Source organism: Phodopus roborovskii, unplaced genomic scaffold (assembly GCF_943737965.1).
Source record: "Phodopus roborovskii unplaced genomic scaffold, PHOROB, whole genome shotgun sequence".
Lineage (NCBI taxonomy): Eukaryota > Metazoa > Chordata > Mammalia > Rodentia > Cricetidae > Phodopus > Phodopus roborovskii.
This window is the reverse complement of record NW_026126469.1, coordinates 1,251,598-1,275,277: the sequence shown is the minus strand read 5'-3', so window position 1 is coordinate 1,275,277 and position 23,680 is coordinate 1,251,598. Positions and strand designations below refer to the sequence as shown.

The 23,680-nt window shown below is 38.6% G+C and overlaps 1 protein-coding gene across 1 annotated transcript in view; it reads right to left on the bottom strand.

The window, feature by feature from the left end:
- Prkdc (protein kinase, DNA-activated, catalytic subunit) overlaps positions 1–23,680 on the bottom strand; it is a 204,977-nt gene that overhangs the window by 68,487 nt on the left and 112,810 nt on the right. Inside the window, 12 exon segments of the mRNA XM_051190977.1 lie at positions 1,650–1,799; positions 1,889–2,013; positions 9,005–9,116; positions 10,819–10,950; positions 11,500–11,651; positions 13,117–13,257; positions 18,415–18,534; positions 18,701–18,838; positions 19,315–19,463; positions 20,897–20,969; positions 21,965–22,030; positions 22,345–22,513. Coding sequence (XP_051046934.1) covers positions 1,650–1,799; positions 1,889–2,013; positions 9,005–9,116; positions 10,819–10,950; positions 11,500–11,651; positions 13,117–13,257; positions 18,415–18,534; positions 18,701–18,838; positions 19,315–19,463; positions 20,897–20,969; positions 21,965–22,030; positions 22,345–22,513 — 1,527 coding nt within the window.

Genomic DNA, 23,680 nt, shown 5'->3' with positions numbered 1-23,680 from the left:
GCTCAGGGAGCAAGAAAAAGGAGGAGAGGGGATCAGCCACCCAGCTACACAACCAGCAACAGAGGAAGAAAGGAAAGAAAGAAGGAAGAAAGGAAGGAAGGAAAATGTAGTAGAAAAAGATGAAAGCCTAGAGGTAAAAGGTACATGGGATAATTTAAATTAAGAAAAGGTAGATAGAAATAAGCCAAGATAAGGTCAGGCATTCATAAGAAAGAATAAGCCTCTGTGTATTTAATTTATTTGGGAGCTGGGTGGCGGGCTCCCCCAAAGAGTAAAGAGCCAAAGGGGGAAAACCCAACTATAACCATGATCATGTAAAAAAGAGAAGTTGGATGCCACATGCCTTTTGTTGTTCTTGTGCTGCGCAGCTAATGCCTAAGAAACACAAACATGAGACTCAGCACCCATGTGGAGTTTATTGAGAGAAGGGAGAGAAAGAGGGGGTAGCTGGTGGCCAATCGAAAGCAGGAGAGAGAGAGAGAGAGAGAGAGAGAGAGAGAGAGAGAGAGAGAGAGAGAGAGAGAGAGAGAGAGAGAGAGAGAGAGAGAGAGAGAGAGCAAGAGGGGGCAAGAGGGGGAAAGAGAGGGAGCAAGAGAGAGCAAGAGGGGGCAAGAGAGGGCAAGAGAGACAAGAGAGAGAGGCATGCTTGGTGTGCTTGCTTTAAAAGGGGGGCTTGTGCATGCGTAACTGAGTCTTCTGGCAGCCAGGTAAAGCTTGAGCTGCCAGGTAAGGCTGATGTAGATGACACTGCCATGAGCATCCCGCCCATCGTTGGAGGGGGGGGGGGCAGGGGGCAGCTGGCTACTAGTTCCTAACACCTTTAATCCCAGCACTTAGGAGTTCCAGGCCAGCTTAGTCTACAGAATGAATTCCTGTATAGTATCTTTAACTATAACTATAAGCTTATTCCAAAATAAAGTTCATTTAAAGAAACAGATGGTGGCAGACAAAATAAGCTAAAAATATGAAGGATTTAGTTAAAAAACAATTTAAGGTACTACCTAGTTATGGCAGATAGTAATCTAAGTGCACCCTAAGTCCTAAATGAGAGAGTATTTTTCCTTATCTGAGGGTCTCATGTTCCTTAAAGAAGTCAGCTTTGAATATGTACTGAAATAGAACAGAATACAAGAACATTTAATCATTGTTATCATTACACACTTACGAGTATTTTCTCACTGTGAAAGTACATACATACAGGTCATGAATGTAAACAGGACAGAGAAATAAGAGACCAACTGCTTTATCTTAAAATTACCTTCATCTTAAAATACCTACTACTCCATTGCAACTTCGAAAAGACATGAACAATTTTAACATAAGGTGGCTCTTGTCTTTCAAAATATAGAATTGAAAGCTCTGCACAAATCCAAAGAGAGCCTGAGGCACTACAATACAGTAGTGTTCTTCATTTGTAGGAGAAATACACAAGGTTGAGACTGGATGTGGCTACCTGAGACTCCAGAAAGAGAGCTGTGATAGGCTCACATTTTACTTCTATACTTCTATACTTTACCTCTTAGGTTGAAATCTCACTATATAAATATGCTTCTCTTGAACACAAGTGACTCCTAGTTAAAGACACATGGGCAAGTGAACATTTTCTGATCTGGCTGTATCCTAGGCAGTGAGGCCTGATGTCAACTTACCTATGTCTCATGACTTGGAGAAAGTCCTTACTCTTTAACTGCAAGTACAGGCCTGCAGTTGTCTCTGCACGACAAAGCACAACTTCCAGGCAAAGTGTCTTCATCACTCCATGAAATTTTGGCAACAGAAAGAACACAGCATTCAAGAAACTGGTAAGTGAGAGGGTTCGTGAGAAGATGTCCCGACAAACTCCCTCACCACCTACCCATATGTCATACCTCCTGCTGTTGTCCCTTACCTGTCAGCAAGAGGAGGGAAACCCTTCACTACTTTGTTTAAGCATACAATAAATTTGTCTTCCATGGTATTTTGATGTTGCTTTAGTTGTTTTACCACCAGTTCACATATTGACTTTGCTATCACCTGAAAAATTAAGTTTCTTTTTAAATATAAAGTAGATTATGTTGTGTTGAATCCTAAATTTATTTTAATTTTTTAAGTTATCCCAAGAAAGATGCTCAACATTATGACCTTCACATTGGTTCAAACTCAAGTCATGAAACTGAGTGCTGGGAATGGTCACTGGCTTGCATTAGCCATTGGACAGTCATAGGGTTCACAGGCCTTGACTGTAAGAGTGAGTGAGCAAGGCCACACCTTGGGCACCATGTTTCCTTCTGACATAGAAACATTAAAAGTAAGTCCTCTTGAGAAGTTTTAGTTTAATGTTATCAAATACATTCAACATACATTTTATGTTAGGTACCTAGGTCTAATACTCATATTGAATGCTAGCAACTAAACTCAACAGATACTATCATGGTCTTCCTGTATAGATCACACTTTCTTTTTTATCATTCATTACTACTTTTAAATATTCATTTGTATAATGTTGGTTTCTTCCCCCAAATCCTAGCTCTCTCAGAGCAGAGATGTGGCCTACCTGTTTCCTGCTGTGTTTCTAGGGCCTAGAACCAATATGTAAGTCTTCAGAAGTAAGTACTCAATATGGATGATGTACTCAAGGAAGCCTTATTGGAGTCATGAAAATACTCATTTCAGTTGTGTTTCCTCACAAATATGGAAGATCAATACTACTGTTTAAAGGCACGAAGGCTAAATGGATAATTTTTCAACACAAACTTACTGCTAATTGAGACTACTTAAAAATTAAAAAACTTAATCACAAATTTCCATGATTTTAAAACTCATGTGGAACATTTTAATTATTTCACAGCTAATACATATGGTGTATCTGTGAGGGCTGAGATTACAGATCAGGGTGGAATGCTACCTGGCCTAAAATGAATCTTTTCATTAAAAGTATTTAATCTGGTAACAGGATGAAATGGCCAGTTTAGCAAGTAAAGAAAGAACAGATCAGGCAAACAGAAGACAGGACAAGCTACTCAGGGTAAGCACCAGCATGGAGGTGCTGAAAGTGGCTTGGTGGAAAGAACAGGAGCCAATCTACTTAGGTCCCATTTTATTTTTCAGATTCGTACATTAAATCGATACTAAATTTCAGTTATAAAATAATGCAAGAAGAAGTATGTACTAAGGAAAAATCTGAGTATTGAGAAAATAAAGCTAGGACTCCACTGTGACTTGCTGATATGTGGTAAAGATAAGAACATCACACATTCAAACCTAACATTCAAGGACATCACAATTATGTCCTAACAAAATTATTCTCAGGTAAACTTTCTTAATTTTACAATGAACAGCAGTGAGTGCTGAGACATGGCTTCACAATGTGCAGCAAATAAGCAATGGATGTAGACCCAGATCTAAATAAGTCGCTTATACAACTTCTTTCTAAGGTTCGGGGAAGATTATAAAAGGGTTATAGGAAGTATATAAGAGCAGGAAGATAAGGTGAAAGGCTAGGAAATGCCATTCCCTAGACTTACTATAACCATTGCAATTGTTATCTGCACTGGGCCTACCTACATAAGACAAGCCCTGCTAACAAACAAGAAGTCAAGGAATGGTTCAGAGTGCCACACTTTACCTATGAACAACTGGACTACTGGCTTTTATAAGATTTTGGAAGATGGCAAATCACTGTCATTAGTAGGAACCCACCAGGCCCCAAGATAGCTTTAAAACAGCAGATAAAGAAGATCATTTCTTATTCATCACAGGAGAACTCTATCATGATGAAGTCTCAGTTCTGAACATTTATGCCCCAAATACAAAGGCACCCATAGAAACATTACTAAAACTCAAATCACATATAACACCTTACACAATTATACTGATAAATTTCAAAATCCCACTCAACACTAGACAGGTCCACCAGACAGAAACTTAACAAAGAAACTAACAGAAGTTACCACCCAGTTGGGTTTAACAAACATTTATAGAACATTCCATCCAAACACAAAACAATATACCTTCTTTTCAGCGACACATACTTGGAAATATAGAAAACCTCAATAGGTACAAAAAATTGGAATAAGCCCCTGTATCAGACCACCACTCTTTAAAGTTAGAATTCAACAACACAGACAGCAAAAACCCTACCCATGGAAACTGAACAATGTGTAATTGCACCATTTCTGGGTCGAGGAAGAAATAGAAAGACTTCCTATAATTCAATGAGAATGAAGACACCACACACTCAAACTTAGAGGACACTTTGAAAGCAGTACTAAAAGGAAAGTTCATAGCAAAAAGCACCCAGTTAAAGAAACTGGAGAAAAGTCACATTAGAGAATTAACACTCTAGAACAAAATGAAGCAAACTCACCCTGGAGGAATAGACTACAAGAAAAAAATCACCTTGAGAGCTGAAATTAATAAAGTAGAAACTATAAAAACAGTACAAAGAATCATTGTAACAAAGAGTTGGTTCTACGAAAAAAATCAACGAGAACGACAAACCTTTATCCAAACTAACCAAAAGTCAGAGAGACAACATGCAAATTAACAACTGACACAGAAGAAATCCAGAGACTCTTCAGGTCATACTTTGAAAACCAATACTCCACAAAATTAGAAAATTCAAGGAAAATGAACAATTTCTGGATAGGTATCAATTACCAAAATTAAATCAAGAACCAAAAGACTATTTAAAAAGACCTATAACCCCTAATGATAAAGAAGCAGTAATCAAAAGCCTCCTAACCAAAACAAGCCCAGGGCCAGATGGCTTCAGTGCAGAATTCTACCAGAAATTCAAACAGCTAATACCAATACTCCCAAATTGTTCCATACAATAGAAATAGAAGGGACAATGTCAAACTCCTTTTATCAGACTGCAATTACCTTGGTACCCAAGCCACACAAGACACAACTAAGAAAGAAAACTACAGACCAATATCCCTCATGAACATTAATGCAAAAATACTCAATAAAATACTGGCAAATCTTAATCTAGAGACAGGAGAGAAGCCCTAGTCCCTACTTCACATGACCTGTCAGATCTACATGACCCCAACTGGATGGCATTCCCCTACATAGGGAATTGGGGTGGGGGGATGGGATGGGAGGGTGGTTAGAGTGCATGTGAGAGGGCAGAGAGGGTAAAAGGGAGGGAAGAAGGAAGGAAGGGAGGGAGGGAGGGAGGGGGAACTGGAATCGACATGTAAAATGATAAATTAAAAAAAAATGCTTTGACTCCAAAATTTAAGTTCAAGGACAAGTTACTGGGGAAAAGGATTTCTATTTTTGTTTCCACAGAAAATGAAAAGCTATGGATTCCTTCCAGACTAATGTGGTTTGATCAAGCCAGACCGCCTGAAACAGAGTACGAGGTGATCCTACATTCAAAACAGCTGGACAAAGCAGCCAGGATTTCTGCATCTTCTTAGAATCCCCCATGACAGCGCCCCTTACCAGCAGGAAGTAGTTTGGAAAGAACGACGCCCAAATTCCCAAATATTGTCTATAAATGTTTGTTTTCATTAAATGGACTTTGTTATATAAAATAAATTTTAAAAAAAAATAAAATACTGGCAAATTGAATCCAAGAATGCATCAGAGAAATCATCTACCATGACCAAGTAGACTTAATCCCAGAGATGCAGGCATGGTTCAACATACGAAAATCCATCCGTGTAATCCACCATATAAACAAACTGAAAAAGAAAACCGACATGATCATCTCACTAGACGCTGAAAAAGCCTTTGACAAAATCCAACACCACTTCAAGAAAAAGGCCTTGGAGAGATCAGGGATAACAGGAACATACCTAAATATAATAAAAGCAATATACAGCAAGTCAACAGACAACATCAAACTAAAAGGAGAGAAACTCAATGCAATTCCTCTAAAATCAGGAACAAGACAAGGCTCTCTCCACATGTCTTCAACACTGTACTTGAAGTTCTAGCTAGGGCAATCAGAAAACAAAAGGAGGGCAAGGGGATACAAATTGGGAAGGAAATGTCACTATTTGCAGATGACATGATAGTTTACAAAAGCGACCCAAAAAACTCTACCTTGGAGCTCCTACAGCTGATGAACACCTTCAGCAAAGTGGCAGGATACAAGAATATCTCAAAGAAGAAAAAACAAAAAGAAAAAAGAAAATCAGTAGCCGTATTATGTATAGATGATAAAGAGGCAGAGAAAGAAATCAGAGAAACATCACCCTTTACAATAGCCACAAACAACATAAAATACCGTCGGGTAATGCTAACCAAACAAGTGAAAGGCCTATATAGCAAGAACTTTGCATCTTTAAAGAAAGAAATCAAAGAAGATACCAGAAAATGGAAAGATCTCCCATGCTTTTGGATAGGTAGGATCAAACAGTAAAAAGAGCAATCTTGCGAAAAACCAATCTACAGATTCAAATTTAATCCACATCAAAATGATAGCAAAACTCTTTACAGATCTGGAAAGAAAAATACTCAACTTTATATGGAAAAACAAAAGACCCAGGATAGCCAAAAGAACCCCGTAAAATAAAGGAACTTCCAGAGGCATCATCATCCCTGACTACAGGCTCTACTATGGAGCTATAGTCCTGAAAACAGCTTGGTATTGCCACAAAAAAAGACAGGTAAACCAATGGAATTGAGTTGAAAACCTTGATATCAACACAAACACCTATGAAAGCTGATTTTTAACGAAGAAGCTAAAATTATAAATGGAAAAAAGAAAGCATCTTCAACAAAGTGTGTGGGAATAACTGAATGATGATCAATAAGAGACTGCGCATAGATCCATATCTATCGCCACACACAAAACTTAAGTCCAAATGGATCAAAAACCTCAACGTGAATCCAGCCACGCTGAACCTCTTAGAAGAGAAAGTGGGAGGTACCCTTAAAGGAATTGGTACAGAAGACCAATTCCTGAAAATAACACGAATAGCACAGGCACTGAGATTAACAATTAATAAATGGGACCTCCAGAAATCCCAAAGCTTCTGTAAGGCAAAGAACTCTGTGAAAAAGACAAAATGGAAGCCCACCAAATGGGGAAAAATATTCACCACCCCATATCCCACAGAGGTCTGATTTCCAAAATATACAAAGAACTCAAGAAGCAGTTACCAAAACACCCATCCCATTAAAAACAGGGGTAGAGAACTAAGGAGAGAATTCTCAATAGAGGATTCCAAAATGTCTAAAATACATTTGAGAAAGTGTTCAACATCTTTAGCCATCAGGGAAATGCAAATCAAAACAACTCTGTGATACCATAATGGCCCAAATAAAAAAACACCAATGACAGCTTATGTTGGAGAGGATGTGGAGAAAGGAGAACACTCCTCCACTGCTGGTAGGAGTGAAAACTTGTACAGCCATTTTGGCAATCGTATGTTGGTTCCTCAGGAAAATGGGAATCAGTCTACCTCAAGATCCAGTAATTCCACTCTTAGGCATATACCCAAAAAATGCACATTCATATAACAAGGACATCTGTTCAACTATGTTTATAGCAGCATTATTTGTAATAGCCAGAACCTGGAAGCAACCTAGATGACCCTCAACTGTAAGAATGGATAAAGAAGATGTGACAAATTTACACAATGGAATACTACTCTGCAAAAAAAAAAAAAAAAAAAAAAAATACAAAGCAAAAAACAAAAACAAAACAAAACAACAACAACAAAAACAATGATGGAACTTGAAGAAACCATCCTGAATGAGGTAACCCAGTCACAATAAGTGGAACATGGTATGTACTCATTCATATATGAATTTTAGACATAGAGCAAATGATCACAAGCCTACAATTCACGCTGTCAGAGAAACTAGGATACAAGGAGGAATCTAAGGGATTCATACAATATCCTTCACAGTAGGGGTAATAGACAAGCATATTGGGAGTGGGGGGGCAGTGAGTGGAGAAGAAGCTAGGAGAAAGAGAAGGGGAGAAGAGGAAAGCAGGTGGAACTAGGAAGACTGAGTCAGGGGAGGTATAGATGAGAGAGAGAGAGAGAGAGAGAGAGACCATAAAAGAGGGAGCCATTATAGGTTTCAAGAGAAAACTGACTCTAGAGAAATGTCCAGAGACCTACATGACTGACCACAACTAACAATTTGAGCATCCGTGGAAAGGTTGCCTTAAATGTCCTTCTCTGATAATGAGATTGATGACTAACTTATCCACCTTTGCAGAGCCCACATCTAGTAGCTGACAGAAACAGAAGCAGACACCCACCTCCAAACACTGAACCAAACTCCTAGAATCCAGGTGCTGAGAGGGAGAAGTGGTAAGAAAAGGGGTCAAGACTAGGCTACAGAAACCCACAGAAACAGCAGCAGACCTGAACAAGGAGAAGCTACTGGTCCCCCAGACTGATAATTGGGAATCCAGCATTGGACCGACTCAAACCCCCTGAACATGGGTCTCAGTTAGAAGGCCTGGGCAGTCAAAGGGAACTCTGACAGTGGAACCAGGATGTATCCCTGGTGCACAAAAGGACTGTGGGAGCACATTCCCCATGGAGGGGTACTCCCTTAACCTAGAGGCAAGAGGGAGGATCTAGTCCCTACTCCAAATGACTTGACAGATTGTTTTGACCACTCCTGGAAGGCACCACCATACATATTGAGTGGGGTGAGGGAATGTTTTGGGACGGTGGGGGAATATGAGGGAGGGTGAGAGGGAGGGAGAGAAGGAGGGAGGGGAACTGGGATCAATATGTAAAATAAGAAAAAAATAAATGAAAAAAAGAAAAAAGAAACAGCCAGGCAGTGAGAAGTGAGCCAGGAGGCCAACCTGGAGGTAGTGGCTGCCTAGCTAGCCACCTTGAATAGAGCAGTAGGAACTCACCACTGTCTGCTTGCTTTTGTGCTCTTGGGGCAGGCAGGGGTTCATGCATATCAGACAAGTGTCCTTTCTGTCACTTATACCTCAGCCCTACACAGCAGCCCACCATAGCAGTGGTATGGTAACACAGGTGGATACAGGGTGATGACAGTCACAAGGGCACTGTGTAGCACTCACGTGTTTCTTCTCAGTAATATGTTGAAGAATAAGTCCTAGAACTTCTGCTGCAGCTGCATATACCTCTTTATACTTCACAAAGGACATGTTATTTACTAAAGCTTCAAAATATCTATAATAAACAGAAAACAAGCATAAAACAAACATTGGAATGTTTGACACACAAAAAAGTAACAAATCTCCTCCTGTCAAATAGGCAAATTGAGAAAATATAAATAGAAAATTGATGCAAATTGCTTGAATATAGATTTAAATGTGCATGAATAAAGATTTATGGGCTCTGGTGTCATAACATGAAAGTTTACTGTCCAATCCCAAACAGCACTGACTGTAAAAAGAATAAAGCCCTCTGCTGGATACCAGAGAAAACTGCAGAAAGGAAAAGGAGGACGTATTTAAGACTAGGATTCCCTGTCACAACACAAATGTTGAAAAAGAGATGGTGATGCTCTTTGCAGGGAGTGACACATCAACTCTTGGCCTGTACAGACTCTTTGTGGTAACTACTGGTGCGAAAACAAGGCTCAAAAAAACTCACATTTGAAAACAAGAGGTTTTAGATCTATGCTGAGCTACTACTGGATGTCTTAGCTCTGAATTCCTACTAGCTATAGCATGAATAGCAGGAGCAACTGGTCTAAAGGCCAATATGAATCAATCAGAATTGAAATTGACCTCTTTCACAATAGAGGTGAGGGACCCAAGAGTGCAGGGCTGAGCCTATAGAACCAACTTCAAAAATCCTTACGAGCAGGGCAAGAAGCCAGACATGGTTGTACACACGTTTAATCCTAGAATTTGGGAGGCAGAGGCAGGAGGAACTCTTGAGTTTGAGCCCAGCCTGGTCTATGGAACAAATTCCAGGATATACAGAGCTATACAGTGAGATCCTGACTTAAAAAAAAAAAAAAATTCAGTTCCTTTCGTCATGTCTTCTATAACCTCTTTCCCCCACACTTCATACCTGCTGTATCGTGAATATGTGATTGCCATCAGGACAGAATAAGTTGAGGCTGGAGCCCAGGGAGAGAGCTGCCAGTATAGGGGCAGCCCCCTTCATACTCAAAACAGTTCAAATCCTCTCACAGAGTCCAGAGTACTTACAAAAGTCAATGTTTAAAATGCCAATTTCAAAAGGAAGAGGGCAGGAGAGGAAGATCACTGGGTAATAAAATTTGTTGTACTAACACAAGGACCTGAGCACCCATACAAGCTGGGCATGATCACAAGCATATCCCAGGAGCTGGCTAGCCATCCAACACAGATAAAATGGCAAGCTTTGGGTTAAGTGAAAGACCAAGTCTCAAGGTAATAAGGTAACAAAAGTAACGAAAAAAGACAAGTGATGTCTTCCTCTGGCCTCGGCATGTACATCCATGGGCAGGTGTACTCACACATACACACACACAAAGAAAATATTAAGCAACTTCTGTTTACAGATATATACAGGAAATTACACTAATTAAAATTTTCTATTACACATCTTTAGTGTGCTTATGCCACAGCATGTGTGTGGATGTCAGGGAATTACCTGGGAGACTTTCCTTCCATCATGTGCATCTCAGGGATCAAGCTCAAATTATCAGGCTTGGCCACAAGCACCTTATCTTTGAGCCATCTTGCTAGCCCTAATTAATTTTTTTAAAGCCTACATTCCTCCTTCACTCTTCCACTTCTTCCAAATGGCCTATAAATCCAACCTTATAATTTTAGGTACAAGTATCTGTGCCTGGTCCTTAACTGTATCAATACTACATCTGAACATCAAATCCAGAGACTTCATGAAAGAATCAAGTAGAAAGTATGGTACTTACTTGGTACTCGCTATGTCACACTTTGGGTCATAGGGAGGCAAGTCATTAGCTATTACAATGCCCAATAACTGAATTCCTACAGAATTGTCTTTAGAATTAGGGTCCTTATGGGAAAATTTTTCAAATATTAACCTGTAACACAGCACAAGGGAGAAAACACGGACAGATGTATAATGAGTAAGAAACAGGAAGACAAAGCATTTTCTAAAGCATATGTTCAGCTAAACAGGAAGTAGGCCCTTCCCTACTTCCCCCACTTGTTAGTTCATTGCCAGCCTAATAATTTGTCTCAATCCTGTCAGTTTGTAGTAACTTTAACATTTTAGCTCTCTTCAAGCCTACGAGGTACCTCTGGGTTGGGGTAGTGCAGGGCAGTATACTCCAATTGCCCAGTGTAGAGCCAAAGTGATGGGAGGGCTGAACACCAGGTTGGGGAGCCACTGCGCACCCAGCAATGCTTCTGGTATCAAACTCTGGAGTTGTGGTTTTATCAAAAGCAAAATTTACCTTGTAAATGGACTATAGTTCAAATTATTACTGAAATTATTTTTGTTTTTGGTAATCCTTTATTAAATTATATTCCTGTTAATTCATTAATTATACTTCATGTAGTTATCATTTAAAACTTACTACGCTTTGATCTTTTTCTAAGCAATACTGTAGAAACTAGCAAATACGTACCTGTAAGGGATAGAAAGACACTCCTTCCAGCATTCGACAAGGGTTTTAATAATTTCAAGGTTGTGTCTAAACACGGCTCTTTTGGGATGGAAGACATGCTTCATTAGAAAATGAAGCAATCGATTTGCCAACACTTCATCTTTAGGGACCCCCTGAAAATATATTGAAATTTTTCAAGATAAATATCATTCCATTCTGGAAGACAATCTCAGCCTACCCCCATTTTGTTGTTGTTTCGAAATAGGCTTCCATGTAGCACAGGCTAGCTTCAAACTTACTATATAGCTAAGGCTGCCCTTGAACTACTGAATCTTCTCCTACCACTATCTCTGAAGGAGTGAACTGTAAGCATGCACCATCATTCCAGGCCTTGCAAGTAATCCAAATACCCAATTCTAAAAGGAACCACACATTTTATTAAGGAATCTAGTTTCTGGTTATACCCTATGTGGTTTTTCAATGCTGACTACAGACAATACCCTTCCTTGACGTAGGTGGTGGGAGAAATTGTGGTTGCTCAGATGTGTGCACAGTCAATACAGTGTGGCCTGAGGGGAGGAGCTACAAGTAGGGCTCAAGTCCTAGTTGTCCATGTTCTTCATATTATTTGTCCAGAGATCCATTCCCAGTCTCTCTCTGAGACCCTGACAGGTCCTGTTGAGTCCTGATATAAGGTGGGAGGAAACTGGTAAGACTTGTTTCTACCAGTACCCACTGCACTTTGGCTCTTAGCCCTTTTTATACCTCTGAATCAATGAAGCTGCAAGAGACCTTTGTTCTGGGTCCCTCAACACTGTCTCCTGATACCTGCCAAGTCCTCTATCCCAGTGCTTCTGCTCATTTCACCACTTCCCTTTTCAATTCTGTTGCTATGCCAATGACTGGCAATTCCACATTCTCCTGATGGTCTTTCTGATGGCTCTTAAGTTAATTAAATACTCAAGTTCTTTCATGCTATTGATCAGGTTACTAACTGCTTTATCACATCAATATCAAGAAACGTAGATTTGGTTTACTATGAAATAAACAAAGCAGGAACATCCAGACACAAAGACATGAAGAAGCTATGCAAGTCTATATGAAAGATGGTGCACATGATAAACTTATATACACTTCTGTATACTATCCGTGTTCATGTTTCCAAATGGATAGGCAAAGCTCTCCCACACCCAACTACTAGGGTTCACACCATCTGTTCTAAGTGTAGTACAATGGCAATTCCTTGGTAGTCACTCTCAACAATTTCATGGATAAAAGTTAACACTGTGATAGTGAATAAACTATCACATTAGTGCCCCCAAATCCAGGGACCCGAAGCACAGAAGATGTTCTCAGATATGGAGACAATCTTAACAATTCTGTCACCTAAATTGCAATCTCCTAGCAAATAAGAGCAGTATACAAAAGGAACACCTAACAGTTTATTAAGAAAGGCAAGGCCAAAGGGATTACCAAAGTCAATAAAAGAAGTACAAGCAAGCTGTGATACAATGGACTGTAGGTTCATTATAGCAGTGCAACTGTAGCTAATACAACAACATTATGTCAAGAGTATATTAATGTAACCGACACCCCCTCTCTGATATATTACTACATAAGAGAAGCAGTTTTCCTTACTGTAGGTGTAGCCAAGCCTGTCCAAGAGAGAACAGTGACTACTATTTCCACCACCATGTAGTGAATTCCTTCTCCGTTGTTCTGGGAAACAGCCAGTTGTAGCAAAGGGCTAAGCCAGTGCTTTGCATAAGGACGAAAGACCTACAGAGAAAATTTATATGGCAAGTATAGATAATTGTTCTGAAGACCAAAATATTAACACTCAAATATATTCTCCACTAGCTGACATTTTATGACTTGATATAAATCTAAAACAGTTGTTACTTCCATTACCAAACATAGTAAGATCTAATTCATTCTGAATTATATCAAGGACTTCTAAATACTCAATTGAAATAGATTTATAATGGATCTTACTATGTAAAACTCAACAACTCTGTCTTGGGTAATATGTAGCTATAGAAAATTATTTTATGCACATGCATAAAATGTAAGAAACAAGGTTATAACAACCAGAAGACACAAGTACTTAAATATTTTAATTTCTTCCTGTGTTCTAAGTCACTCTGTTACAAACACGGTTTTAAAGATCTCTGCAATCACACCCACTGGGGGAGATGAGTGCCTGGGTTCCTGGCTAGAGTCCCCTACTCGCTAGGTCCGAATCACCCAGGGCATGTCCAGCACCCCATCCCCTCCCACTGAAGCCCCAGAGACTTGGGACCAGCCTTCCCACACCTCAAATCATCCCTCATGACATATGTGACAACTGGAGCCTTGGCCATGCCTATACCTAAAAGAGTCCCAGAACTGTCCAGCATAGGCATAGACCCACCTGCAACTGTAGGAAGAGTGACCACTTAAAGCCACAGGCCACACTTACACCAACTGGAGGAATAGGGATACCCTATAAAGCACAGGCCCCAACTGCACCTACTGAAGGAGGATATAGATAGATGACAGTGTATGAATACATTCAACAACATAAAGAGAAATATGGCATCACCAGTCATCCCAACACAGATGAAGCAGAAGAAAATGACCTTAAAAACAACTTTATGACGATGATACAGGCCCTTAAAAAGGAAATGAGAAAGTCCCTTTAAAAAATGGGAGAAAAGACAAACAAACAAACAGCAACAAAAAAAAAAAAAACAAAAACAAAAACAAAAACAAAATGAAGAAATGGAGGAAAAGATAAAAAATGGAAGAACTCATCAAATCCTTTAAAGAAAGCAAGGAAAGACAAGAAAACATACACAGGCAAAGGAAACACTTCAAAGTATTCAAGACTTGAAAACTGAAATAGAGGCAACAAAGAAACACAAACTGAGGGAATGCTGCAAATGGAATATCTGTGTAAATGATCAAGATCTACAGGTGCAAGTATCACCAACAATACAAGAGATGGAAGAGAGAAAGAATCCCAGTATTTGTAGACACAACAGAAAAAAATAGATTCATTGACCAAAGAAAATGTTGAGTCCAACAAATTCTTAACACAAAATATCCAGCAAATGGGACACCATGGAAAGACCACACCTAACAATAATAGGGATAGAAGCAGTCTAGCTCAAAGGTGTAGAAAACAAAATCATAGAAGAAAACTTTCCCAACCTAAAGAAAGATATGCCTAGGAAAGTACAACAAGCTTACAGAAGACCAAATAGACTGGACCTAAATAAATAAATAAATAAATAAATAAATAAATAAATAAATGTGCCTTCAATACATAATAATCAAAGCACTAGACATACTGAGTAAAGAAAGAATATTGAGAGCTGATGGGAGATGTCATTCTGTAAATACGTTTCTCTTATTGGTTAATGAATAAAACACTGTTGGCCAATAGGAAGCAAGATAGGTGGGACTAGGAGTCGAGGAGGATTCTGGGAGATGTAGGAGAAAGAGAGCTGTGATAAGATCTCATGAGGAAAGGATGCCAATCTGGTGTTCTCGATAAGATAAGAGCATGTAGAAACACATATATTAGTGATCATGGGTTAATATTTAAGACAGAGGTAGCCAATAAGAAGCTCTAGACATTGGCCAACAGCTTTATAACTAATAGAGTCTGTGTGTGTGTGTGTGTTATGTTGGGACTGATGCTGTTCTGGGACCAGGCTGGTGGGAAAGTGCTCATAACAAAGAGCAGCAAAGGAAAAGGGCCAAGTAAATTATAAAAACAGACCTATCAAAAATTACTCCTGATTTCTCAATGGAAACCCTGAAAGCCAAAAGGTCTTGAGTAGATGTTCTACAGATACTAAGAGACCACAGATGCCAGCCCAGACTACTGTACCCAACAAAAGCTTTCAATCACCATGGATGGAGAAAACATGCTATTCCATGACAAAACAAGATTTAAACAATGCACATCCACAAATCCAGGTCTATAGAAAGTACTAGAAGGAAAATGTCAACCCAAGGAAGTCAGTTACACATACACAAAAACATAGGCCATAGATAATCCCACACTAGCAAAATGAAAAAAAAAAAAAAAAAAAAAAAAAAAAAAAAGGAAAAACACACATAATACCACAACCACCACGACAACCAAAAATAATAACAATCACTGGTCATTCATATCTCATGATATCAACGGTCTCAATTACCCTATAAAGAGACATAGGCTAACAGAATGGATACAAAGATAGAATCTACCCTTCTGCTGCACACAAGACACACACCTCAACTTGAAAGACAGGTGTTACCTCAGAGTTAAGGGTTGGGAAAAGATTTTCCAATCAAATGGACCCAAGAAACAGCTAGTGTAGCAATCCTAATATCTAACAAATTAGACTACAAACTAAAACCAATCAAAAGAGATGAAGAAGGTCATTTCACATTCATCACAGGAGAAATCCATCAGTACAAAGTCTCAATTCTTAACATCTATACACCAAATACAAAGGCATCCATCCACATTAGTAAGAGAAATATCACTAAAACTCAAATCACACACAAAACCTCACACACTTATAGTGGGAGACTTCAACACCCCACTCTCACCACTCTCATCACAAACAGACAGAAAACTAACAGAGAAATGAAGGAACCAACAGAGATTATAAATCAATTATGTTTAACAGACATCTGTATCTTATCAGATCACCAGAAAGTTAGAATTCAACAACAACACAAATTGCAGAAAACATACAAACTCATGGAAATTGAACAGTGCTCAAATGAATCACCGTTCGGCCAAGGAAGAAATAAAGAAAATATACACTTCCTACATTGCAATGAAAATGATTGCACAACATATCCAAGCGTACGGGGCACTTTGAAAGCAGTGTTAAGAGGAAAGTTCAAGCACTAAATGCCCACATAAAGAAACTGGGGAACGCTTACACTAGTGACTTAATAGTACACTTGAAAGCTCTACAACAAATAGAAGCGAACTCATCAAGGTGGAGTAAACTACAAGAAATAATAAAGTTGGGTGTTGAAATCAATAAAAGAAAACAATACAAAAAAGTCACTGAAACAAAGAGTTGGTTCTTCAGGAAAATCAACAAGACAGAAAAACCTTCATCTAAACTAACCAAAAGACAGAGAAAGAACAGCCAAATTAAAAAATCAAAAATGAAAGGGAGGACATAACAACAGATTGAGGAAATCCAGAGAATCAAAAATCTGGACTCCACAAATTAGAAAATCTAAAGAAAATGGATAATTTTCTGGACAGGTATCACAGGATGGAAAGAGTAGTAGGAGAGTACGGATGGGAGATTCGGAGGGGGGAAGTGAACATGAGGAATAAAGAACGTCAAGTTAGGGAAGGACACAGAGGAATAGCAACGAAAGAGATACTTTGATATTCCTACTGTATGAACTGGCTTTTGGAGACCATTCCCTATGGAGGAATATCTTGCTCAGCCTGGATACAAAGCAGAGGGCCTTGGTCCTATGCCAAATGATGTGATAGTCTTTGATGACTCCTCATGGAAGGCCTCACCTTCTCTGAAGATTGGATGAAGGGGAGATGGTGGGAGGAGTGGAAAATAGTGAAGGAGAGGCACCAAGGATTGGTATGCAAAATATGACTTATCTTAAAGGCAAAACAACTACCCCCCCTAAAAAAAAAGATCTCTGGAATCTACGTCAGAGTACCAGACCCAAAATGCCATGGAATTATTTTAGAAATTGCAAAATGCAACTTTGATGTAAAAGACTTTAATTGAAACTATCTTCTAATCTTCCCATCTTCTTCTTTTCAAGGTAATGCCCATAAGAACAATAATATCTAGCCACTCTATGTATATCTTCATTTTTACTAGAAACTATATGCATAAAATTCTTTATCATGGTATTACAATATAACAAACACCTAAAGGCTAAAATGTTAAAAATCAAAAATCAATGTAAATATGTTTGCTCTGTAAGACAAACAGTCTGGATTAACTCCTTTTGGAGACTAGTACCCTAAGTGTTCCAGTCAACAGACAGACATAAAACAGGCTCCAGGAGCATGTTCAAGAAACCTCCCCAAGCCCTCACTTTTTTCCCTTGTAAATGTAGTATAGCAGTTTAACAGGCTTTCCTGTCAGTGCCAAGAAATCAGCTAATAGTGCCCAGATTCCCTGTGGCAGCTATTAAACCAGGACTTGAAAGACTATGAGCTAGAAGACATTTATGTTTCTTAATATTATGGACTGAACTGTATGACCCGCCCCCCCCCCACGCAAATCTATTGTCCTCCAAAGAACTGTAGAAAACAACCTCTGCAGACAGAGTGTTTCTTTATACAAATTATTAAGCCAAAGTGAGGTATTAAAGGAAGCTGCAACCCACCACACTGAGTCCTTGTAAAAAGGAAATTTGAAGACAGAAACACTAAGGAGGCAGTATGAATATAAGAACACCAACTCCACAAAGAGATTGCCTGAGGCCAGTAAGGATCAGAAGAGGCAGCCCTGAAAAGACCCAGATTTTGGATGTCTGTCCTGCAGAGCCATTTCTTCAGAAGTGTAACTGTATCCTGGGACAGTGACTGGTGAGACGTACACCTTTCTGGCAATATGCAGAAAAACTAGTACATTTACCTATTACCTAAAGATAGCTATTTTTCATAAGTTAACAAGAATATTTTCACCCATTATCTGCTATAATAAACAAAGAAGATTACAGGTTTAGGAAACTGCCAAACATGCTGTATAGAAAGTTCACTTCTAACTCCCCATACCAGTTAACATGTTTGACAAAAGGATTCTGAAGAAGTATATAAATGTTGTTGGCTGATTTATTGCAAGAACAATAATTCCATGTTCTATTTCTTTAAAGCTTGCTTTGTTGTGGCATTTCCAAATAGATGCTCATAACTGCACAAAACTGTTAAGAAAAAAAATTTCATACCTCTTCTGTATTAATAACAAGTTTGGCTAAGAAGAGACGGATATTTAAAGATACCAATGGATTTCCTAATTTGTCATGAAGAAATTTCATCCAAGGAGGAAGATCTTTTGATTTTGAATCCTGAAGTAAAACACAAACTTAACATCATATTTTGCTATTATAAGGAAGTGAGAAAGATGAGAAGAACAATGAATCTATGTCTTTAATGTGCAATATGGAAAGTCAATCCCTAAAGTGACACCAATGGATAATATTGAAAAAACATATGAGGTTAGGAGAAAAATACCTCTTCTCTACTGGGTGTAATCAGATTTCTCTGCATGTGCTTAATCAGGGCTGTCATGGTAGCCATACATTCATGTTGGTTGAGTTCATCCATTTCTAACTCCAGGATGTTACCTTGGGTCATGGGATCTTGATATTCCTATGAAGAAGAACCCAGAAATATAGGTGTACCTGTTAAATGTCTTATGAAGCTCATTCAAGGGGCAATAGCTTAAGACAATAAAACTTAGATAAAAATAATAATTTGGTAATAATATAAATATATGCTTAGTAGAACTAAAAAATAAACAGAACCAAATTTTCCTTACATTCTAAGCACATATGCTGTCAACTGCCATCTGTGAAGGCACACCTACCTCAGTTTTGCCATCTCTGCTGCCACCTCAGCTCTATCTCTATGGTCACTCCTGTGAGGTCTTGATCTCTAACTGATGAAATCTGTTTGCTGAGTTAACAGTGAAAGACCTGACTTAGATCCTGGATGTTCTCCAAATCAACATTACTATTCCAGGGCTACTTAGACTGGTGGAAAACCTGATTCCCTAGTAATTGCAAGGTACCACAGTAACTTTCACTATAAACTTTAACAACACTTAATATGTGAAATGTGATCACCCGTTTCTGAAAATGGCCAGTGGTAGGTTTAGATTCTTGAGAGCTATACGAATAGCTCTGAACTCCAGTTGAGAAATCAAACTGACTCATTTCTTCACTTAGGCTACTGTCTGTCAAGTATGACAATGAAGACATATAATGAGGACTGCCTAAAAGATAAACAGAAAGGAAATACATTTGTACTCAAATATACCCAATAAGAAATGTTTCTCACAACTCAAACAATATTGAAATTAAAGGATACTTCAGCTAAGGTTGACTTTCAGTCCATTGTACAGATTAGCAAAAGGAACCTAGGGAAAAGCTCCCTTACTTTTGACACTATTCAGTAGTTACTCTTTACTGTCACAGACAAACAAGTCTAATTAAACTGGACCCAATTTTTCTACTAAAATACTAACATTTTAATTTATATTTTGCTCATCAAATATAACACAGATAAAAGTTAGAAATACCACTGAAAAATAGCTAATCCAAAATATTTTGGGTTTAGAAAATAGGTTCAAATTTTATCTGCAATGAAAAATATTACGTTACAAAAAATAAGTAGCATACAGACACACATCAGAACAAGAAGCATGTGAAAGGGCAGAAGACCAATTTTAATCAGAGAGGCCAGGGACAGCATCTTTGACAAGCTGAATGAAAAAATACTCCAAAGCACGTTATTACCTCTAGCTAAGATTACTAGAGGGTCAAAGCAAGTCTAGGGCCAACAGGCATAGACAGAACTTTTATGATGCTGGAGTGGAATGGGAATCAGAGAGAACGGCGGGTGTACAAGGCAGCAGGCCAGAGGCCTTGGCAGCTCTGTTCTGAGGGAAGTGCAAGGTACTGGGAAGTTTAGAAGAGAGTGGATCAGGACAGGACAGGGATTACATGTAACACAGATGTCTGAATATATTTAATAAGAATGCAACTCACATTCAAACAACAAAACATATCAGCTGCCACATGGGAAAAAAAATAAACTAAACTTCAGTAGTTTAGAGTATTTAAAGTATTTTTATTAAAAAAAAAAAAAAATCCTTGGTGGGCATGGTGCCACAAACCTTTAACCCCAGGATTATGGAGATAAGGTGGGTAGATCTATGTGAGTTTGAGGCCAGCCTGGTCTACACAGGGCAGCCTGTAACAATGTCTCAAAAAAAAAAAAAAACCCACAAACAAAAACCCACCACATACCATTATTATTATTATTATTATACATTATATGTTTGCATGCAGTGTTTGTGTATGGGATGGTGTGTGTGGTGTGTGACTGAAGGTTAGAGAATTCTTTTTTGAGAGGTTTTCTCCTTGCACTTTGAAGAAACTTGTCTCTTGTTTCTGTAGCTGCAGTGCATACCAGCTGGCCTGTAAAACATCACAGTGATTGCACTATCTCCCTGCAGGATTGCAGATGTGCACCACTGCAGTCAGCTTTTTGACATAGGTTCCAGGATTTAAACTTAAGCCACAAGGTTTATGAAGCAAATTTTTTTATTTACTGAGTCATCTTGCCGACTACTCTTCCTCCCCCCCTCCCATAAACAAGAATCAATTACTTGAAGCATTCTAAATCATTCTGAAAGTGTCCTACCTGAAGCCCCATTTGCTGCATCCCTGGCCTCTTTCCTAATTTCAATGTACTTTTTCTTTCTTTCCATAGGAACCTATTAGGTAAAACAAACATAACATTTAAAATGTTTTAGAACATCTCTTTTATTTTAGTAATATTCTAGACCCCCTTCTATTAATAACTAAAAAAAAAAAAAAAAAAAAAGACATTTGTGTGGAATTTAAAAGCATTCAAAACCATTCTTAAAAAGAAACTTGCATGTGGTCTCAAGTATAGCCTTTCCCATAGATTTCCTCAACCCTAACTCTTAGCTTGGGTATGATTCTTTGCTTCTTGCTTTTATAAGGTCTGTACTATGGACAGTTTTCACTTGACCTGGGAGCCTCAGTTTCCTCAACTGGACACCTTACAGTGCTTTGCAGGTTAACACAGCAAGTGACCATGCTTAGATAAGCCTGGGCAATTTATTATTTTTGTTTTCATTCTTTCAGTATATGCCTAGGGAAAACATCCTATTCTTATTCCAAAAGAGTACATTCAGGAGCATGGATGAGATGGTAAGGTCAAAGACTGTGAGGGAAATGGACAGCCCATGGAATGCAAGCTTGGTGCTTTGCCCACCTTCCATCGGTAGCCATCATCTTCACACCTACAGAGAGGCTGCAAGCAGAGCCTAAGAACAAAGGTATCACACCTGTTGCAGCATATCTTCCAGTTCTTCCTCTAATTTCCCATGGTCAAGGCTACCCAATCAGGGCCAGATTCTTCAGGGTAAATGTTAATTTGGGGGGGGAGTGGATGGGAGAAAAGTACTCAGAAATCAAGTTCGTTTTATTGACATTGTCTTTCTTTCACAATCAAGAGCAGGAACAGTTAAATTCTGATGAATGCCATTATAGTCATGTGAGAGGACACTTCAAAATGCCAACTGCTAGACTTTACAGTTGTCAGTTTTATAAGAATGCAAAACTACATAATTTTGGAATTGAGAGCAAATATATACTTAACATGTTTAAAATATAGCCTATTTTTTCTACAAACATTTGATAATATTTTTAACTGAGAAACAAAACTGAAAATTTTACTTACCTCGACTTCTATAGGAAATGTATAACAACGCTTCAGGTCTATCAAATTTTCAAAAATAAACAAGTTCTATAAAAAGAAAAACCTATATGAAAATATATAACTTTATGACTAAGAATACTAAAGGAATAATTCTACTTGATGAGTCACAGAAGACTGGGGGTGAGGCAAGCCTGGCATACATGAGAACCCATCTCAAATACACTTACTTCCATTCCCAATTACACAACCCCCCAATCAGAGAAGCACTTCAGAGTCAATGCCCTTATACTTAACAGTATAGGAGAGTGGAAAATATAATATAAATTTAATTGATAAAATTTTAACTGGTGAAATCCTACAATGTTAGTCAGCAACAGGGGAACATCCCTGGCAACACTCACCTTTTCTGGTTTTTCGCTAAACAGAAAACCTTGGTAAAATTTCAATTCATTGAAGACACAGCATATCACAGAAATAGCACAGTTGTATGCAGCACAATGATAAAGTCTTCTCTTCTCCAGTAACTGGCTTTCCCCTGCCATGTTCTCTGTAAAGGCATCATGGCATGACCTGTAGATGAGATTTAGGTTGGAGATCAATTTACTTCATGAGGACATTAATACTACTGTCAGAAAATAGGACTTAATTCAGTTCAGCCAATCTCAAGTCATGCTTCTCCCAGCAAAGTACTAGGTATTAAGAATATACAAACAAGCACAATACCATCTTATAGAGTGGGCCATGTGCACACATCTGATAGCACAGTGTTAAGTCAGCAACAAGCACACTCAAGATAGGGAAGCAAGAATATGAACCAACACCCCACTCTGAGGTGCTAACAAAGACTTAAGGGAAAAATATCTGAGCTAAGGGTTTGTTGTTGTTGTTTATTTTTAATGTGTTGGAGGTAGAGAAGTTGTTAACAGAACGGGTCTCACAGTGTTGCTGAGGGTGCCTTTAATTCCTGTGCCCAAGAGCTCTCATCTATGTAAGAGTCCCAAGAATAATCAGGGCCCTACATGCAAGCCACTGTGCATGACTTAAGGTGAACTTTGAAATATAAGTTAGCTAAAGGATAAATGTACATAGACATTATGAGCAGAGAGAAGTGACACTTAGAAAAACTATGTAGCATATCAGGAGAATGCAGATGCAATAAATTTTTGGGAAGGCAGGGAAAGGAGGAAGGTGTTCTCAGCAGAGTTTACCTACCATACTACAAGGTATGTATTTCATTTTGCAGGGTGGGTTCAATAAGCCACTCAGATAGCCACTGCTTTTCAAAAAAGATTTTCTTGAAACAACCAGGCCTATGTATCAAGATATAATTTATGGTTTGTTCATAATATGGTGAGAGAACTGCCACAGACTACATGGCCCACTGACTCTGCAATATTTACACTCTGGGCTAGCCCTGCTGCTGAAGACAATAGATTAGACTTACATTCCAGTTTATTATGATTCTGTAGTCATGGGGAAAGCAAAGAAAGACAAGCCTGCCACAGAAATAATGAGACAATTGCAATAGCTTAAAAAGCAGCCCAGATGTTAGAACAAGACCACACAACAAGGAAAAGATTTAAGTGCATTACTTTCAGGAACACTAAAAGGGTCAAACTGACAATATTTGGTTACCAACTGAGTATTAATGGAGGTTAGGGATACTCAAATAGAAAAATGAATGCAACTCCTAGCTTTTATGCTTATACAAATAGATATATGGTGACATCATCCACC